General features: G+C 36.7%; 2 protein-coding genes across 2 annotated transcripts in view; one reads left to right on the top strand and one right to left on the bottom strand.

The window, feature by feature from the left end:
* The window catches only part of Vlet (COMM domain containing 10 protein valette), a 35,041-nt gene extending 26,140 nt beyond the window's left edge, over window positions 1-8,901 (bottom strand). Inside the window, exon 1 of the mRNA XM_083141381.1 lies at window positions 8,669-8,901. Coding sequence (XP_082997507.1) covers window positions 8,669-8,703 — 35 coding nt within the window. The 5' untranslated portion in view covers window positions 8,704-8,901. The remainder of the gene's footprint in view (window positions 1-8,668) is intronic.
* Window positions 8,902-9,099: 198 nt separating this feature from the next.
* Fkbp39 (FK506-binding protein 39kD) overlaps window positions 9,100-22,219 on the top strand; it is a 63,287-nt gene continuing 50,167 nt past the window's right edge. The window contains exons 1-2 of the mRNA XM_083141072.1: window positions 9,100-9,303; window positions 19,901-19,990. Coding sequence (XP_082997198.1) covers window positions 9,294-9,303; window positions 19,901-19,990 — 100 coding nt within the window. The 5' untranslated portion in view covers window positions 9,100-9,293. The remainder of the gene's footprint in view (window positions 9,304-19,900; window positions 19,991-22,219) is intronic.

Here is a 22,219-nt window from a genome sequence, read left to right on the forward strand (position 1 = left end):
TTCATTTATGGAAGGAAACGAGGTATGAAGTAAACTTTTTATAGTAGTGTGTATGCTCTAGAAATATTACGTTTAAAAATTCTGCATATTTTTATGACTTTTTGTGATTTTTCTTAATTTAGACCAGGGTTGTCAAAGGTCTAGGAAGCCATAAGTTGTAATAGATTTTATTGGGTTCCGTTGCAGGACCGGAACCATTTTACTCGCACAATTTAAATTCGGTCCAAGTAGGGTATTGTTTCATTAAGAAAAGGTTACTGGATCGTATTTAAATTGATCCGGAAAAATATTCCTGCACCGAATTTTAATTGATCCGGAAAAAAGTTTCCTGGACAGTGTTTAAATTCAGCCGCAAATAAGGTTCCTACACCGTATTTAAATTCATACGGAAAACAAGTTCTTGGACCGAATTGAGGCCTAGAACCCATTTACACTTGCCGATTTTTTTCTCCCGGATGGGAAATGAATTTATTTACAATTCCTGGAACATTAACAACCCTGGAATTGTTAAAGATCAAGGAACGCATACATTCTAATTTGTTCTATAGGGTTCCGTAACAGGACCGGAACCTTTTTTTCTCGCACAATTGAAATTCGTACCAAATTGCGAATTGTTTCATTCCAATACGGAACTTGGACCCTATTTAAACTGATCCGGAAAAAAAATGTTTGTTGACCGTATTTAAATTTATCAGGAAATAAGGTTCCTGGACCGAATTTAAATTCATCTGGAAAAAATATTCCTGGACCGAATTGAAAACTTTACAGATGAGAAGGTTCCTTACGGTCCAGAACTCATTTACGCTTGCTGATTTTCTCTCCTGGACGGGAATTGAATTTATTTAAAATTCCTGGACCTTTAACAACTCTGGCCTCCACCCGCAAATGCAGACGCTGTGGCTGCTGCTTAGGCGGGAAAGTTGACTACACATACAAATAGAATTAATCCGAAGTTATATAACAAATAACTGTTACTTACATAATAATATCATGAAATATGGAGAGCCAAAATACTTATCAAGCATTTCCTGTTCTTTACCTCTAGTGGGAGCGAAAATCTTTTGCCCTTCGTGATGAACTCGGTTCCTGCAAATTCAAGACGGCATTTTCTAATTTTCATTTCTATTTGGGCCGATAACTCCGTGGTGGAGTGGTTAGCAGGTTACGCTACGAAGCAGTGTGTCCCGGGTTTGAATCCCGGCCTGGGCATGTGTCTTCTTTGTGATGGTCCTTTCATCAATTTAATCTTAACTCATTCTCATCTTCACGATTAGCCAAAAAGTGTCAGAGAAGTGAAGTAAAATGAACCAAGTCAATCAATCATTTCTATTTCGTTATTTTACGCCGCTTTTCTCTTGGGTAAATGCGACGATGAGATTGAATGATGATCCGAAGGAATAGCGATGCGAGAGACATGTTGCAACCACACCTGTCCAAGGTCCGAAACTGGGACCTGTGGTTTCGTAGCGCGTCATGCTCATGCTTCGGGAGTGGAATCCTTTGAATGAAAAACTATAAAAGTAGGGTGAAAAAAAAAAACATTGTACTGGGCAAAAAAGCCATGTTTAGGTCCTCTAAAGAAAACTACAATTATTCAGTAAAATTAATTTTGAAGGACAAAGCCTCCGATGTGTTTTTCCATTCGGTGACGCATGGTCATCATATCGAGTCCCATCTAGTTTTGAGAGTGGAATTCGCTTACACATTGATTTCAACTAGCTTCCCAATTGTCCTCACGATGTTTGGCCATCACAGAAATTTTGGAGTTCCTACCAGGGATCGAACCTTGAACCTGTGTTACCAAAGACGAGAGCGCAATAACTTTAGCACGCGGGAATTTTGTTATTTCTATTGCCATCATATATTCAGAGAAAAATGAGGTAACTTTTAAGAAATTAGATGTGTGCATAAAATTTCTTATATATCGTCATAATTCTCCAATGTGTACAGTACGACGCCACAAAAGACTCGGGCATATCCCATAGATTAGTGGTTAACGGTGTCGCCTTGCACTAAAGGACGCCGGATTCGATTCTGGTATAAACAATATACATGGAACGCCTATCTTGAACTCATTACACAAACATTTCATTTTCGCACCGTTGTCATACTTGTACACCTGATTCCAGCACCCTTTTATATCTAAACCCACGGAAGAGGGTTTTCTCTACTTCTCAATTTTCTTCGAGCAAATCTACAAATCTAAGGAGTAAGGACTAATGACATTGTTCTTGGTGTCTCAAATCTGACATAAGAGAAAATACATGGATTTTTAAAGACTGTCTAGATGCCATTAAGTTAATGAGTTCATTCTGCATTTAGATTCCCGAATAATGGCCATGGATTTATGCGAGTCTATATTCGTAAATTTTGGGGGCTACAGGAGAAAATAATGTTCTCTTCCAAATAGGCTATATATATATAAGGCACACACACATACTGTACTTATATGTACTTATATGTAGGCCTATATGGTATATTGATAGTTTGTTAGTTTTTAAAGGTCTGATTAAAAAATCTTAAGTTTTGGGCCCCCCCAAACTGATCAACCTAGCTACGTCCCTGTTCAACACTCACAACTACACTAATTTGTGTGTGTTTTCAATATTATTCTTAGTAAAGTATATTTGAAATTTAAAGTAATTGCTTATCTTTTCATTGTTATAACAAAAACTCTTTCCCCCGGGAAATTTTTGGTGGTTTCTTTTTGTGGCCAAGATTGTTGGTGGGGGGAAATCCCCCTCGTCCCCTCCAGGATTTCGCACCCTGAACCCAACAATCGAGAAATACAAGAAAAAAGGAGCGAAAAGAACAAAACAGATCGGCCTTTCCACGTTTATTTCCGTATGGGGTAAAGACTCAGCTGAGTTTTGTCCGCCCAATGACGTCACACCCGCGGCAGTCGCGAAAAGAGGCGTGTCTGACCCCAGCCTTTCCTTCTAGTAGTCTTGGGAAGGGATAGATAGCCACTTGGTTGAGGTATAGTGGAGTTGCATTTATTTGCATCAGTCAGTTGCTAGTGGGATCAAGCAGTGTCTGTTCCTGCCATGTGTATTGTGCAAATTCTCCTAACGTGAAGAATACTGTTTGTGCGTGTTCGCGTGTTTCTTGTGTTCAGCGATGTTTAGAATGTGTGTTAATTCACCAAACCTTTTCTGTTATGTGTGTAGTGAGTTTACGACGAAGTCGCAAAGACATCCCATTTCTCTGATCGTCAAAAAGGCGTACGAGTTGTATTTTGAATCAAAGGTAGATGAGGTACGTGTTGGGCACCACAGAACTGTTGCCCCCGCTATTTAAGAGGCTGGTTGCATGGAACCCACTAATCTATGCCATTTGCCGTACGACAGTTGTGGAAAAAACCTAGAGACCACATAACAGATTGCTACTTTTGTTTAACGAAAGTAACAGGAAACTCAAGTAAATCAAAACACAGAGTTTCATATCCAAATTTGGAATCTGCAATGCACCCAGTTCTGCATTCTGATTATCTCTCAGTTCCAAAACCACCAGTGGAATGGACACTGGAAGATGAAACAGACGACGGTAGTGATCAACGCCATCTACATCACAGCCCCAACCACAGCCATTGTCACAGGTAGAATTGAACGATCTTGTAAGAGATCTAAATCTTTCAAAAAGGCAAGCAGAATTACAACCTGCTACAACCAAACACTAGTATATCATTCCGTACACGACAGCTTGGTCTTTCCACTTTTTCTTAATGGCAGAGAGTCTGGTATATTGTAATGACATAAATGGGCTGTTTACAGAATTTGGATTGATTCACAATCCAGAAAAATGGCGCCTATTCATAGATTCCTCAAAAACTAGTCTCAAAGTTGTTCTCTTGCATAACGGAAACGAGAAACCTTCGATACCAGTGGCCCATTCTGTTCAGTTAAAATAAACCTACGAGAACATGAGATTACTTCTGAAGTATATTGGCTATTCTAACCACAAATGGAAAAATCTGTGGTGATCACAAAGTTCTGGGGCTTGTGCTGGGAATTCAGACTGGTTACACAAAATATTGCTGTTTCTTGTGTCACTGGGACAGTAGGGTAAGGAAAGACCATTATGTAGTGAAACAGTGGCCATTGAAAGCTTCAATCCGGGTGAAACAAATGTGTCCCATGAACCTCTTGTTGACAAAGACAGTGTGCTGTTAACACCGCTCCACCTGAAATTGGGCTTCATGAAGAATTTTGTGAAAGAAATGTACAAAGATGGCAGGGGTTTTCAATTTTTACTGTCCAAATTTCCTGAACTAGTACTGCAAAAATTAAAGAAGGTATTTTCAATGGGTCTCAGATTCCTTACTTGATGAAAGACATAACCTTTGAAGAGTTGCTGACAGATACTGAGAAGGCAGCTTGTCTTGTCTTCAAAGATGTATGCAACAATTTCTTGGGTAATGTCAGGTAACAATTACAGGGAACTGACGGAACACATGCTGGACTGTTACAAGGTTATGGGGTGCAACATATCTTTGAAAATACATTTCCTGCATTCTCATTTGGATTTTTCCCGCCTAATCTCGGAGATGTAAGTGACCAACATGGTGAGCGATTTCACAAAGATATCGCTGACATGGAAAGACGATATATATGGGAAGGTGGTCACCAAACCTTTTGGCAGATTACTCCTGGACACTCCTACAATAAGTTTCACCATCCACCCACAAACGGAAAGTTTCCAGGACACGTTTCTAACTTGTAGGTACATTTCAAGCTTTTTGCAGCTTTCTCGTACCATTTTTTTATGTTTTGTAATACAAACAATTAATTTTGTTCCATGACCTGTATTTAATACAGCTACAGGATCCTCCAGTACTGTAATGGAGTAGTTTCGAAGTGTCGCGAAAGTGCTACTTTGTTTTCCATGAATTACAATATATTGCTAACTACATGAAATATAGGCTAAGTGCAGGGCATGAAATTTCAAGTTTGAAGTCAGTCGCCAGACTAAAATCTTTGGTCGCCACTATTTTATATTCATAAGTAATAAAAATATGAGCAAGTATTAAAAATAATTAATGTTTGTGTAGCGCTGTCACAGCTGCTGGGTCAAACTCTGACAGGGGGGGGGGGGGGGGGCAAATCATCCAGTGTCTCAATCTTCAGAGAGTTCCTGTAATTAAGTAGTCTTCAGTCTGTTGTGACAGCTGAAACCTCTCTCACATGAAACTGTGCTCACTGGTAGAACAGCACAAAATGTCAAAATCTAGAGCAAATTGGGGAATCTTGTTGAACACTCCTCACTGTGAATTTTCTCCAGCATCTGATTCAAAGTCAGAGAAGGAAACAAAAGTTTGTATTCTGTCCACTCTGCTAACAGAACATCCATTTTCTCATTATGAAGGCTCGGGTTCAAGTACATGTAGAGCTTCTTTAATTCTTCTATCCCAAACTGAAGAATATTTTCTTTGGGAGGCGGACCCAAAGTGTCGAAAACATGCAGAGATGCAATCACATCTGTTGATATAGATTGCAATCTTTCTGTGATGTACACCTTCGCATTGTTAATTAAGTTTCCTCTAACAGTCTGAAAATCTTGCTCTCCATTTTGAATGTTTGTGAACTGCACATCCCTGATCTTCCCTGAAATGGATACATGGTCCAAGAAATCTTGTTTGCTTGGTCCAACATTAGATTGTAGGTCATCCAGTGTTCAATTCTTATTTTCAGAGATGCAATCAAAAGATTCTTATTTTACAGTGCCACGCTTAATGGGTTCAATTTCCTGTAGAAATCCAAAAGGAAGTACAGAAGATTAACAAATTTAAATTGCTTCAAACTTTTCAGCAAACCCTTAGCTTTAGCGCCATCATTGTCTTTTCCACCTATTTGGGCCACCTATTCAAGCTTTCATGATTGCAAGAGAGCTCTTACAGCACTTCTTGCTGGCTAGCCACCTAATAGTGTGGATATCACTCAGTTTTAGAATTTCTTCTGTAACTTCTGCCGTTTCTCTCAAGAGGTGAAGTCTTTTAGAAGAGCCATGATAACACTGAAAAATATTCCTAATCACGGAATAAAATGCTCTAAGATGCATCCAGCACAGCTAACTGCAAACAGTGTGCAAGGCAGTGAATTTTTATCATTTTATTACAAATAGCTTTAATTAGCACAGCCTATCCTGATTTGTGCCCGACCATATTTGCTGCAGTACCCAAGCCTACAATGTAACACTTGTTTCTGTATTTCTTTGAACCTATTGCCTTATCTAAATAATTAGTTATGGCTGTGAAGTAGCCAGCAGAAGTAGATTAGAGTTTGGAAGCTCTATTACTCCTAAAATGTCCTCCTTGATGTGACCAATCATTTGCATCCACGTATCGAACATACACATCCATCAATCAGAAGGCTGATGTATGTATTTCTCTGGAACCACTTCACTCACAGGCAACTACCACCGAACCAAAAAAAAAAAAAAATAGGTAAACAGAACGAATTTACTACCACGTCAACCAACCTTCACGAGTGCATTTATCGCATTCTTTTGTCAACAAAGACTGGACACTGGCACACGCGAGAGCAGTTCACAACTGTGAAAACAGGGTTTTTCCGTGCACAAGCAAGGAGTCTCGGTTGGGCCACGGTCTGCTCCACTCTACCCCTCCCCTCCCCACCTCAAGTCCGAGTGGAGGAAAAGCAAAGCAGGGAAAATGGGTTGGGTTTGGTTGCAGGTGCATCCAAAGTGGTAGCATCCCAACAGTTGCAGAACTGTTGTGCCGATTAGATGGTGTCGGCATTGAGTGGACGCGGGGTTTTCAATCGGCTCGCTTTCCAAAACCATGTACGAATGTTGGATTGAGATGTTCGGGCGTGTTTGACACATATTTGAAACAACGAAATTTTAGTCGCCAGCCCCAAACTTTTGGTCGCCGATGGCGACCTGGTACATGTACATGTGGCATATCTCTTCCAGAAAAATTGGTACGTGATGGAACATTTCTGATTTCATTTTCGTAATCAGCATATTTGATTTAGCAAATAACACCTTCTTTCATCTCGCGGCAAGACACAAAGCTCAAATTTGTTGCACTGCATTATTTACATAAATTATTTGTCATATAACATTTCAACACCCTTGGTCAGTAATTACCTATTTGCTGATGCAGATTCCAATAATCTTTTAAGGTCCTCATTAAAATCTACTTCTGATATTGTTCAGGACTGGTGTACTGCTAACTTGCTTTGCATAAACACTCATAAGATCCAAAACTTGCAACTTGGGTAAAATTTTCGTATCCGCAAAACGTATTTCTTCAATTTTACAGAAGAAAGCACTTACCGAAATGAGTTTCTGTATACTTTACGAATGTTTCCGAAGTGTTTTTTCCCCTCGCTTAATATATTTTGCAGGTAAATCATGTATTTTTCAACATTAATGTCTCTCCGATGCACGATAGCTGTTGCCTCTATGTCCTTTCATGATGTGAATCAAATGTTGCGTGCGTTCGATGATGTAAACCCCAGTCAGTGTTTCCAACTACACCATTGCTTTCCAAGAACATGACAATTTTAACTATGTTTGCCTAACCTAACCGAACCTAACCTTGCCGTGCATTCGTGGGGCTATCCGTGCATGATTCGTGGGGCTATATATGAATGGTTCGTGTGGCTATAAATGGTTATAGGGGTAACGGATTTCTTACTTTTTACAGGAGAAAGTACTTACGCAAATCAGTTTGTGTAGCATTGTGGAAGTTTGTGAATGTAGTTTTGATCCATTTTAATGCGAATGAATCTTGTTTTCTGTGAAAATCTCTGCCCAATATGTTGTTTCTGCAAACGCCATTTGCTTTTTGCATGAGAGCACAATGTTCCATGTGTTAAATGACGTAAACCCCGTAGTCAGTGTTTCAACTCGCCATGTTTTCACTATAACATGACGTGTCGAGTATTTTTAATTTTTTTAACTATGCTTACCCAACCTAACGAAAAATGGTTTGTGGGGCTAACGTGAATGATTTGCGAGGTATTAGCATAATTTCAAATCCGGGCACGAAAGTAGGTATTTTTCGGTGAACAAGGTTGCAACACTGCATAAATCGACAAAACACGCTCACAACGTGCGATGAACCAGTACGCTATCGCCATAATGTGTGTTACAGAATCGAATAACGAGTAACAGTAAGTACTCGTAAATGTAAGAAATAAGACATTATTTTCGTTAGAAATTTATTATTTCACCTAAAGAAATGATCCGCAATGCAGAATAGTACGTTAGCAATGTAAATGATTTATAGGTGTCACCCCTATAGTAAAGTAGTACCAAGAATTCTGTCACCTTTTTGGGATTTTTAATAGATAATGATTTGGAATGGGAGGATCATATCAGTAGAGTTCAATCCAGAGTTAGCAAAGGGGTTTATTTAATGCGTAGGTTATTGTGTATAAGCTTGAATGTTCTAAAAACTGTTTACTATGCACAGATACAAAGCCACTTAAGCTATCGTACCCTATTTTCGGTTCATCAGCCTTCAATAAAAGGGTTAATAAAATTGTAAAAGATATGTGTAAGACTAATGTGTGGTCTTCCAAGTCGTAGCCACTGGTGAAAATACCTGAATATGTTAACCTGGTGACAGTACTCGACCCATTCAATAAAATTACAACTTCAACGTTGCTATAATAAGAAATAAAGTTTAAACATTTACCTCGCGTTTGGAGAAAATATCGCAGCAGTTGACATTTCTACCAAAAATTTTCATACAATTTGCTTGCTACATTTGTTGTCAAAAGTTCCACCCATAGACATACTACTTCCACCATTTCACTCATGATCAATTCTACATGACACGTAAGTAAAAAAAAATACTTCAAAAGCTGTTGTGATAAATGCACGCTCTACTCATGCAACAAAATAAATCATAACATTGCTAAATTACATAAGATCATTTTACTCGGTTTTAACGGGTCTCCATTGCTTCTTCCATGTACCGCACAGTACTTGTCACACGCATAAGATAATCGTCTGATGTAGTATTACTCATTTACGATATGAGAGTGGACATTTTGAACTGAGAAATCTCTCTCGTGCGCACGTTAGGGGATATATAATCTGTGGTGCGCACTGCCTGGTGCTGCCCTCTTTCAGTGGCCGAACACTCCGCATAAAGCATACACACTCGAGAAATTTCATGCGCAGTGTCTACGACAAATTCATAAATCGCAAGTATAAGTATAATCTGTGACGAAGACCACGAGAACAGCGACAATTGTGTTTGTTATAGATTCAATCGATACTCAGTAAAGTATTTGGAACCAAGAAAAGTATACAAAATGTTTTGGGGTAAGTAATACTTTTTTTGGTAATCGTCATTTGCACGTGGTGTGGAATGTGGCGGCACGTAAGGTTTTATCCAAAATGGAGTAAGATGTACCCATTATAGTTTATATCTTTACTGGAGACTAGTATCATTTGTAGTTCACTGTTAACATATTCCAAAGTTGGTTCTTGTTAGTGCAGTGTATATTTGTATTTTATTCCTAACGTGGCTGTTTCCAAATACCACATCGTAACACGTGTTCTTTTATTTTTTTTGTACTTCCTTCTGATTTTAGATTTCGAAATTAAGAATTCATAATTGTTAATTATCCAAAGGCAGATACAAACTCACTCACTATTATAATGTAAGGTGTGAAATATAATTTCGTTTGGCTTGTTTCAAGCGTATTCTAGCACGCCGGTACCTGTAGCCTAACCACATGTGCACCCTGAAGTAGTGTGATTGCGCTTGTGTGTGAATTCATCCAATCTGTATGAAATATGAATACCAGCGGAATTTAATTAAGAACGATACATCGAAAAAAAAACTATGCAAATATGACACGTATATATGATGTGAAATTTAATTTTCGTTTAACATGTTTGAAGCATAACCCAGCATGCAGATACCTGCATCAGTGTTTTTTTTTGTTGTTTTTTTTCAATGTGCTGCACATTGCTGTATGGGTTGATGGCGCTTATGTGTGGTGTGTATGCATCCTATCGCTATGAAACATGTACCTCAGTAGTAGAAGAATTTTAAATTAGAATAGAATGCTTTGTCTTTATAACAGTGTCAATCAAATATAGTAAAAGATACATTATTCTTACAAAAAAAAGTTTGCACCATAGCTTAGTAATATAAATTGTACAGTGAGTTAGGTTTTATTACAAACGGTCTTCAAATTCTTCTACGCCAAATGAAACTCAATATGACGAATGTGTGATGTAAAATTTACTTCTGGTTTAGCATGTAGGTACAGTGGGATCCATGAATAATAATGTTCAAATTGCCCATCACTATGTTCATGTGCTTTATTTGACCCAATAAGAGTTTCAGGAATTGAAAGAAAACTCAAGCAACGTGTTGACAACTTCTGCACCCCCATATATAAAAAGGCCAGGACTATTTTCTCCAGGTGGTGAGAATAGCATATAAGGCTATTTTCACCAGCAAAAGTATTTACCTGACCATAGTAGTGTATTTTATCATGTTTTATTACATTCATTGGCAGTACTGGGGACCTTTCTGATGGCATAGTGGTAATGTCTTCACCTTGCGAAACGCATGAATTATTTTTTGTCTGTATTTTTCTTATCCTAAATTGAGTTTTGTACTAGTAAGTTATTCTGAATCATTTTTAGACATTTTTCATTTTCCCTTTTTGTTTTATAGACAGTTACCATATGGTAATGCTATGCGTTCACCCCTACAAATTGGTAATTTTTTTTAAAATAATTAACTCTTTCGCTGCGGAATTCTCTGGCACACAATATCCCTTGGCTGCGTAATTAAATTTGAAAAAAAAATTTTTTTTTATAAACAAATAGTTTTCACAATTATGTTGCGATATATATATGAGAGAGAACTTACAAAATTCATTCTTGCACTGGAATACCATTCTGTAGTCCCTGGTGGTATGATATTTTGAAAAATTTTGAAATTTTGAAAAAAAGTTTTTAGAAACAATAATTTTTAAAAATTACATTGCAAAATATGTTATAGAGAAATTACAAAAGTCATTCCTTGCACTGGCAAACCATTTTGTAGTCCCTGATGGTATGGTATTTCTCAAAACACGGGATGACACAGAGTGGTGGAGCGGCATGGAAATTCGTAAGTAGTATGAAGATTCTGGGTGGTGAAAACTTCAGTTTGTTCTGCTGTGTGTTCAAATACTGAGCGGGGGAAATATTTGATAAAACAAGAAAATGGTGTGCTAAATACTGTACTGTCACCAATTAACTTAGCACTTGCCTGTGTCGAACTTCCCGCACCTAGATCAATGCTGCTTTGCACTCTGCTCCATGATGTTACGGACGGCGGTACAAATTCTTCATCAGACACTACACAATCACTGTCACCAATTGAAGTCTCATAAAAACTGTCGCTATTATCGTCACAATTTAATTCACCTTCTGATTCAACAGTTGAATAACATCATTATCAGACAAGTGTTGACGACTTGACGAAGCCATGTTGTTTACATTCAAACATGCATTTGAAACTGACATGTCAGAGCACTCAACGCTCGTATTCTAAAGGGAGGCGTAATTAGCGACATCATACGGATATAAACAAACTACAAGTTCAAATAGTTCCAAATAGTATCTACAGATGTCTGAAGGCTACTAAAAGCGACGTACTGTGGAAATGCGACACCCGCAGCGAGTGGAAGTATGAACTCGCAATAATGCGACTTCCGCAGAGCAAGACACCTGGCGTGCTGTGCATAAATGCGACGACCGCAGCGAAAGAGTTAATAACCTTCACAATTACTTTAAAAATGTGTTTATTTTTTAAAAGAATGCAAATATCACAAACAATTTTACATTAGTCTTACATTTAATATTTAATAATTAGTACATAGTTACACTGTGTAAGTCCAACACCACATTTGACACATGCAGTACGAACACTGCTTGAGCACAACCATCCTGCACGACTCAGTCTTTTATTACATTCAGTTTGAATTATGAGGTGATCAATCACAACCATCGTACCTCACGTCTTCCAAAACTCGTCCCTCATGTCTTGGAAACGTAGTGGAACCCCAAATGAAGTATGTAGTATTGAGCTCTTTCCCGCCTAAATTCAAGCTGGGAAACTTTTGGCCTTGACTTTTTGTACAAATACCAGGAATTTTGCAAAACAGTATCAAAGATCCAGGTGAAAATGGACGACCACCATTTCTTTCCTCTTATACCAATCTGATAACGATTCACATTTTCATCCATTAAATCCACCCCACCCATGAACTTGTTACATTCTCCTATCATAGAAGGTTGGGGAACCAAACACTTTTCTTTTCAGTCTGACTATATCGTTTCACTTGATTGAGTGGAGAAATACTGGAAGATGTTGAGGCCACGGTTACCGTGGTTGTCTTGCCAACAAACTAGCTATCATATTATCATTGCTAGACAAGGAATCGTATGTACCTCTTGGTTTCTTTTTAATTTCATTAGCTGGTACTAATTTACAATACTTTGGGATTCTGTTTTCCCTTATTGTCCCTGAGATTATCAAAAGGTAGAGTTTTTATATTTCCGGGAAGTTCATGTAGCATTCAAATAACAGGAGCTGCAGCCTTTCCAAATTTCTTTTCAATATCAGTGGAATCCTTTATACTCTTTCCTTGATAGATATCAAAACGAATGGGGTATCCATCAAAGTATTCAAGCGCCAGGCTTTGTAACCAATTCTTATAGGTTTACCTTTAATAAATTGCTTGCAGGAATGTTTACCATAATATGCGATCATAGACTCATCAAAGCTGAGCTGCTGAACAGGCACAACATGTTCCACGAAATGCTCGTTTATCCTCTTGATCAGTGGTTTTAGTTTCCAAAGTTTATCATTGCCAATGACTTTATTGTTATCTGCAAAATGTAAGGAACCGTTTTATTGTATGAAACCTGTTCACTCGCATTGCATTATAAACTGCATTGTTTTTCATGTCATCGTGCAAGTCCCAGTAGTACCTAGCACCAGGCAAATCATAATACCCAGTTACAATAAAAATCTCAATGAAACATTTGAAGTCACTTTTAGAAATTTCTGGATTTGTGCAGTTTTTGAAAATGCGTACTTTTGAATTTCTTGCAAAATGTACTCAAAAAATAGTTCAAAGAACTCAACTGGAGTAAAATCACTCTCCAGAAATTATCGACCTGTTCGCCTTATATCTTCTTCCTTCCAGCTTCGCTTAAAAGTTGGGATAGGGATCTTAGGTACTTTTCTTCTTGTAGGTCGAGATGCTGAGGGATCAAAATGTGAGAGAATATCCACTGATTGTGATTCACCTACAGCTTCATCCTCTGTTTCATAATATTCTCACATTATTTGCCAAAACTAGTTCCGTCCTTGCACTTAGTTTTCTCAAAGTAAGGTTGTCAATAAGTCCACCGTCATCCTAATCTGCTGAATCTTCATCTGTTAAAACTTGTGGGTCAGGTGGTCCAAAAATATGCCATCAATGTCATACTCATTATTCTCTAGTTCTTCTGCAAGTTGTGCAAGCGTAAGATGTCTGAAATCATAAGGACAAACAATTATCTTGGGTTTTGGTAAAAAAATATATTTACAATTAATTTGTGTAATAATTATAGCAAACATAACTGAATAATTAAGATGTTTGCAAGTAATATTCCCTTGCAAAGTTCATTCCGATATTTGAAATTACGTCTAAAATAAAAATAGGCCTATAAGAAAATGTAAATGAAGACAAAAGTCATTAGTATTTATTTTTATAGCTCAAGATTCAATAAATTGATTTTCAAATCTAATCAATGAAGTTTATTGTTGAAATTAGAAAGAACAGCCAATATCTAATGTATCTGCGTAGCATTACCATATGGTATTGCTAACATTATGAGTAATAATCTAACATCAAATGCAAAGTTTTTATCAATAGAATAGAATACTTTATTAGTCATTAGACAACATGATTGCAATAGACTTAGTCATAATAAGTATATAAATACTAATATAAAAAATTACAAAAAAGAAAATTAAAAATACATATTAAAATATTACAATTCAACAATACAGTTTGCAAATTAAACTTCATGTTTTATTACAGCGAAAGCAATTGGAAAATAGTACTGTATTTTGATTACAATACAAGTCATGTACAAAAATCCAGATTACAGCTCTGTGATGCATTATGAGTAGACATTTACATTTTACAGGCCCTGACGGAAGTGTTCTTCAAATTCCGTGACACTATATATACAATATCTTACTAATATATTATTAATGTGTTTAGTAAACTGCTGGTAGCAAATTGAATAATCTCATTCCATTATGTTTAAAATTTTGTTGAGTGGTGCATAGTCTAGCGTATGGTATTTCTATATTCAGATTGTGCCTTGTATTATAGTCATGTACATTATAACGCAACCTAAAACTGGGCAGGTTTTCCTTTATGTACATTAAACTATGATAAATATTTATAGAGGGCACTGTGATAATATGGTATTCCTTAAAGAATTCCCTACATGACTCCATATCCTGTACTCCTTTAATACAACGTATAGTCTTCTTTTGCCATTTAAAGACTTCCTTTGCACCTGTAGAGTTTCCCCATAGTAAATTTCCATACAGTAAGTGTGAATGGAAAAGAGCGTAGTACACAGAGATCATCATTTCCTCACTTAAACCTTTTTAATTTCCGCAATACATATAAGACACGGGTTTTCTTACACAGTTCCTTGGTATGAACTGACCAGTTTAATTTTGTATCTAAATATATGCCAAGCAATTTTACATAATCCTGATTATTTAAGATGCATGGTGGGTTATTTAAGTAGAAAAAGTGAGTTTCTGTTTTTGTCGTATTTAACACCAAGCTATTTGTTTTAAGCCATAAAGAAGAAGCATTTAACATTTCTTTATTTTTGATACTAAGGTTAAGAATACTATGATCATTTGTAATAAAGGTAGTGTCATCAGCATAGATAGCTGTTTTATACGGTAGGCAATTAGGTAGGTCATTCATATAAACTAAAAACAAAAATGGACCTAATACTGATCCCAGGGGGATGCCAGACAAAACATCTAGCTCATCAGATTTCTTATTATTAAATTGGTAAATGTTTACTATCCTTCGGACACCTGTGGGGCTATGCGTCAATGGTTCGGGGGGGTATGCGAGAATGGTGCGGGGGGGGGGGGGCTACGAATATTTTTTCAAAACCAATTTTTAACTATTGTAACCTATACGTGACCCTGCCTAACCTTACCGGAAATGGTTTGTGGGCCTATGTACGAAATCTGTCCCAAGGATAATAAACAAGTACCATTAAATTTTACTATCTGTCGCCGATTAGTGAGATAAGACTTAAGAAGGGATAGTTCAATACCCTTTATTCCATAATACTGTAGTTTTTTAAGCAAGATTTCATGCGCAACTGTATCAAAGGCCTTACTTAAATCTATCAAAGTAGTACATGTATATGAGCCAGACTCGAAACCATTAATTATCTCATTTACGACAGTCTCTACCGCATTAATAGTAGATAGATCCGATCTGAATCCAAAGTGGGTTACATTAATAAGTGAATTCTGTTCAAAATAAGGGGTCAATTGCTTTTGTACACAGTACTCTATAATTTTAGAAAACACTGGAACAAGGGTTATAGGCCGGTAGTTATCAGGGTTATCTCTATCACACTTTTTGTGGAAAGGGAATGTTATAGATATTTTTAGGTTATCAGGAAAAATACCATAATTTAATGTCCCATTAATAAGATATGTAATGGGAAGTGCTATTATGTCAATAATATGCTTTATAATAAATGTTGATAGACCGAAAAAATCTTCACTATAGGAGTTTTTCATTTTTGACAATAATTAAAATTTCATCCGTGGTAATCTGTATCCACTTAAAATTTATATGATTAAATTGTGGGAAACTTTGCCTACCAAGATAGCCATTAAGGTCATTGTTGACATTTTCTTCATAGTTCACAGGAATTTTGTTTAAATGTTCTTGATTGTTTATAAAGAAACTATTAAACTCATTGGGTGTGATACTTGGCAACTTTGTTTCGTCCGTTATCTTAGTTTCCTTTTTGATTATTAACATATTGGTTACGTGCGTGTTACTCACTATCTATAAACATAAATACGTTAGAGTATTCAAATTGGTCTACTTACGCAAATGAGTATGTATTCTTACGTGGACGACGTTTCGGAAGCTTTACTGCTTCCTTCCTCAGGTTGTCGTTTTCAGCTCGGAATATCAAGCCATGTCAGAGAAGTGTCATGTAAGGATACTGGGTGAAAGGTTCGGGTTAAAAACACTTCATAGTGCTTGACCTATACAGAATTAAAACCACTTTGCTAAAAACCCCTTAAAACTCACAATAAAACATGATTATTGACCAGGCAGCTTTGCATTTATTACTTAGCTATGTACTCTTCATTAGCTTTTAGCTTAGCTAATTTTATTTCCTTTCTAAATTTTTTTTAATCTCATTCTAGTTCAATTTAGAAAGTTGATCGCTATTTTTGGCATTATCATGTAGTCTTTGCATAATAGCGCTAAGGTTCGCTAATTTAGGAGTGAAACATGTTAGATGTGTTCTCATTTTCTTCTTACCAGTGCTGATAGTTCTGTATTTTATTGGACAGCACTCATTATAAATATCGACAATTGTATGTACAAATTTGTTCCATGCTTCAGTCAAATTATTACAGGTACTTAACAATTCATAGAAATTAATTTCATTAAGGCTATCTGAGGTTTCATATGTTAGTTTGACCAAGCAATCTAAAACTTGTAGTTTTTGTGGTGGGGGTGTGTTATAAATTAAAATTGGTAAAATAATCCACAGACCGCTGTGGTCTGATAAACAGGGATCAATAGTTCCACAGGATATCATATTTCTGTTAACATTAGTGATCACATTATCAATGCAAGATTTCATTCTAGTTACTTGATCATTAGCATAATAATAATCATAAGACCTGAGAGTATCACAGAATGATTTCTTTACAGCATTATCAATTAGAACATTTATGTTTATATCTCGCAAGTAAACAACAAATTGTTTGTACTTATCAATGGACCTTGTAAGTTTTTCCCATTGTAACAAAAACATATTTGAATCTGAATTAGGAATGCGGTATATGGATCTGACTACAACTTTCAAACTATTAAATACAATGCCGGTAACTTCGAATATTCCTTCAATACATAAGTGATGTATATCTAACGGTTGAAACTCCTTATTAAAATCGAGTCGTACATAAATACCAACATCTCCATGGATCATAGACTTTCTAGAAAAAATACTAGCTAACAGCATTAGGATATACATTACATGTGTTTGCTAAATGTTTTTACCATTCAACACACCATAACGAAAGCAAGACAGAATTAATCACCATACTTACTTTCCAGCGTGGGACATTTTAAATAACAGAGTGAAACTTCAGAAAATAAACATCCTCCCACAAAAATGACACCACTCGGACTGAACCTTACGGTCTAAAACAAAAGATTTAGGCTTGCTGTAGTGACACCTGGCATTAGCTCCTGTAGCGACACTCGTGGAAACGTACTGTTGAAACATTGTTTCTGTTCCTTAATGTTTATACTATATTTTAATATCATGAAATGCAACTTTCAAGTTTTCACCGGACCGGAAATGTCATTCATGACTGGTTCGGTAATGGTTCCATATGACTAGAAAAAGTGTGGCTAGATCTTCATTACCTGTGGAAACTTACCATTGATACTTTGTTTGGTTGTGTTCCTTAATGGTTATTCTTTATTGTAAAATCATGAAATGTATTTTTCAAGCTTTCGTAGTATCCGAAATGGTCATTTGTATCTTGGTTGCGAAGGACACTTTTTTGCCACGTACACTGCAATTTGAAATTAAGGAAATATTAGTGGGATGTTAGTTTACTTACCTTATTCTACGAGAAAACATGCTTTATTCCATACAATGACATTCTTGAAATTCGCGGATTGCAACCCTGTTAAAGGGGTGGCTTTCTTCCCATACGTGACATATTCTAATTAAATATATTTTAGCTTATTTTTAATTTATTTTCAACAATATATAAGGTACAATAGATTTTTTTGAATAACGTTAATTTGGTGCTTAAAGGTTCTGTTTTCAGTATGATCTGGAAATAAGTCCTGGCCGTGACATAGGCATTTAACTGAAATAGGAAGAGTTGGGTAGCCCCGTCTAGTTGTCTGTTTGCACCGAAGCGTCTAGTTGGTTGCACGGTGCAACAGAGTTGTCTAGTTCGTTGATTTGGAGTCAAGTACTGTATTTGGTGTCAAATAACCGTTTACAGCAGCAGACAGGCATCTGTTGAATATTCTGAACTTGAACACCACTTTCAGTGTAGTTGGTTGAACGTCATATCATTGCACCACCCTTCACCAACCTGACACTGGATACACCTGCACTGCACATTGTCAAAAAGTACCGCCAACTAGACAGGGCTACTGTGTCGAGGGCTCCCATGTAGCCAAATGGACAACATCGCATGTGATGCCTTGGAGTTTATTTTTTTTAGAATTGTCCACACTGGTAACTATTTGAATTTGGTTAAAAAAGAATAAATATTCTACAGAGCATTCGCTACGAGACTCGGCGGCAAGCGGCCCGGCGTCAGCACTTTCTTTCCCGGTGAATGGGGTCAAGGACAGTCGCTAGAACGGCTATTAAAATTAGTTTTCATATTGTGTACTAACCTTGACTACAGAAGGTGTTGAAAGTGATGTCCCTCTGCTGCAACACATTCCTGGCATCTCCGAAGGAAATTAGCATTTACACGTGCAAGTTTGTGTACTATAATTCTCTCGATTTGTCGTACAATACTCCTTTAACTCACGCATGGTGTGCGGATTGTCTTTGTATACTTTATTTTTTATTCAGAAGTGACACTGTTACTCTAAACTTTTTTACGAGGTTTAATATAGTGGTCCTATGTGGAACGGGAACACCAGGAAATTTCATTGCAAAACGTCGTCGCACTTCTCCACAATTCCTCTTTCCGAAGTAACACTCGACAAGATAAATCCTTTGTTGTAATGTAAACTTTTGTGGTGCCATATTAAGCCACAATCTTCAACACACTGACACGACACAACACAACTTCCGAGGGAGGATTGTACTGGTGTCAGTCTGCAAATTCAACAGAAAGGGAAAGAGAGCGAAGGCAGGGAGAGCCAAAAAAAACAGACTAGCATGCAACTGTCGCGGACCCCGTTCACCGGGAAAGACAATCGCTGACGCCAGGCCGCTTAGCAAATGTCAGGGAATGATCTGTATATACCTATAACATCTCCATATGTGCATGGAGCGAAATCATTTGAAGTAGAACAGCCATCGGGAAAATGTTAGTATCAAGTATTTACAACTTGGTCCTGCACAGTGCCTATACTTTCTATGGCGTCAGAGTTTGGCCTTTGTGTGGGAAATGTGAGATTTCGCTCTTGTATTAAATAAACACTATTGGTGGTATACTAACCTTTCAGTATTACTACTGTTCAATGCATTGTGGAACATTCCACAGCATTGTCTCCATAAGCACCATAACTGATGATTGCCAGTAGTTTCTACAAATTGTGGTGGTGTTTTGTTGTCTGCAAGTTTCCCACATTTAAGCAGTTCATTGGTGCAGGCATGATATTCCGTGGGTTTTTATACTCTTATGTACACACACGCACATAAAAATTAGAAGTGAGGGATTTCCATTCCATAGGAGGAACTTACACATGAAATCTTGCTTGTGCGGTTAGTGAGTTGTAACTAATTTTGTTAATTACAAAATGAAAAAATAGGAATGCTGCGAGTATGGGATTGGGTCATTTTTTTTTATTCCACCCTTTTATTGATCTAATATTACATGTTTTTATTTTAACAGGTGTAATTCTTGAGTCTGGGAAGCGTTACTCTCAATGCGTACAAAACTCTTTCCATATATCAATGGCAGTTTTAGATGCAGATTCTACAGGTGAGTTTATTTACAGTAGTTCATCATAATTTGGTATTTTTTTTTTCATTTGGCATTATCTGTGATGAAATATTACCTCTAATTTTTTTAAAAAAGATGTATTTACAGTAGTCTGCAGACCATGGAAATTTTAGTTCAACACTGTGCTCTTGCACACTAACTTTGTGCATTATATACTCTCTGTACATAACAGGATTTTTTTAAATGACATTAATTATAAAATATAAAGATATCGGTACTACTTTACTATAGGTGAGACACCTATAAATCATTTATTTCACACTTTTTACATTGCTAACGTACTATTCTGCATTGCAGAACATTTCTTTAGGCGAAATAATGAATTTCTAACTAAAATAATGTCTATTTCTTACATTAACTAGTACTTACTGTTCTTCCTTATTTCCACACATAATATGGCGATAGTTTACCCATTCATTGTACGTTGTGCCAGTGTTTTTGTGTGTGGAGTGTGGGTGTGCAGTGTTGCAACCTTGTTCACAGAAAAATACCTAAATTTTAAAAAAATAAACTTCACGAAATTTTTGCACGAAAAAAGTTCAATTTTTGACATAAGAGTATTTATTATACCATTGACGTAAGCCCCAAAAACCATTGACGTTAGACCAAAAATTCACGATAGCCCCACGAACCATCACGGGGATGAGGTATGCCTACTAGGTTAGGTTCCATTAGCACTCATTTTGTTCAGTTTACCATATACGGACATCGTTTTTTCTGGATGAAAGTAAATACACTGAATTCTTTTAATTTTAACTTTCCACGTCCTGCATTCCACTTTCTTCAAGAGTCAGTGTTGAATTACAAATTCCATGGCATCTTCCACACCCGGCAACAACTTCACGACGCATCCTCGAAACGTCATCTTATAGTGAAAACACGGCATGGGTTGAAACACTGACTACGCGGTTTACGTCATCTTACACACGGAACATTGTGCTCTCATGTAGAAAGCAAATGGCAGCGGCAATAGCACGTTGGAAATAAATTTTCGTAGAAACCCACATGCATTTGCATTAAAATGGATCAAAACTACATTCCCGAACTTCAACAACGCTACAGAAAATGATTTGCTTAAGTACTTTCTCTTGTAAATTTGAAGAAATCTGTCTCACCTATAGTAAAGTGTTTTCAAATTATCTATTAGCTTAGATCGTATTCTCACAGTTGTTTATCTGTACCCCCTGGAGAAAGTAAAATATTTTACATGGTTTATGAAGATTTTATTGTTTCTGAACATTTTCAGTTGAGTTTTCCTCTCGGAAATGTGATATGTTGAATTCAAGTCAGTCTGTTACCTTAGTGTAACTTTACCATGTAGCAAAACAGCCAGAATGCTTTGTGTAACTGAATATAGCACCCACAACAGCTGCTATAACTTGACGTAGTTAGGTTAGGCTTGGTACTGATAGTTATTTTCGATGTCTGAAATTTTTATACATAAGTCTGCCATGCTTTGGGATCAAATATCTGTTATTTGTGCTTTTGTAATCGTGGAAACACTTTTATATGTAAAACATTGAAATCTGTTGATTAAAAAAAATGACTTAAATCTTGAGGGGTGGTACACTGGGTCAAAGGCCTTGTGTTCACAAATAATTTCAGGATGACATTTTTCACTAGGCAACCCAACTTGTACCGAGCATTGGTTGGCTGCCTGTAGTGGTAGGTGTAATTTCAAGGTTGCTAGGTGCACAATGCAGGAATTGAAATAGAATAATAGGATGACATGTGTTTAGAATACAGAGTATTATGTATTTCAGATTATAAAATAATTTTGAAGACTAATGGAGGTTAAATTCTTTAGAAATTATATAGTACTAATTTCATATTTTGCGATTGCTGAAAACCTTCTATTCTGTTGTGCAAAAGGTACATAAGGAAAAAGCAAAATATATAATTATTGAAGGATACAACATATCCCACGATCCATTGAGAAAAGTCAGATAAATCATGAATTATCTTGTCAGAACTGCTCCTTTACCATCCCTTGTACACATCTTTTTGTAGCAGTTCGTCTTGGTCCGTGACCTATGCAATTCTATACAGTGGAACCTTGCATTGTACACACCAAAATTTGGAGTGGAACAGATATTGATATTGGTGGGATCAGTAAAATTACTGATAATTTTTATCAATCTGATATATCTATAAATATCTTACACTATTGTGCAATATTGTGTCGGCTTGTACATTGCAAAAGCTTGG

Source organism: Lepisma saccharinum, chromosome 19 (genome assembly GCF_977018435.1).
Source record: "Lepisma saccharinum chromosome 19, izLepSacc3.1, whole genome shotgun sequence".
Taxonomy (NCBI): Eukaryota; Metazoa; Arthropoda; class Insecta; order Zygentoma; family Lepismatidae; genus Lepisma; species Lepisma saccharinum.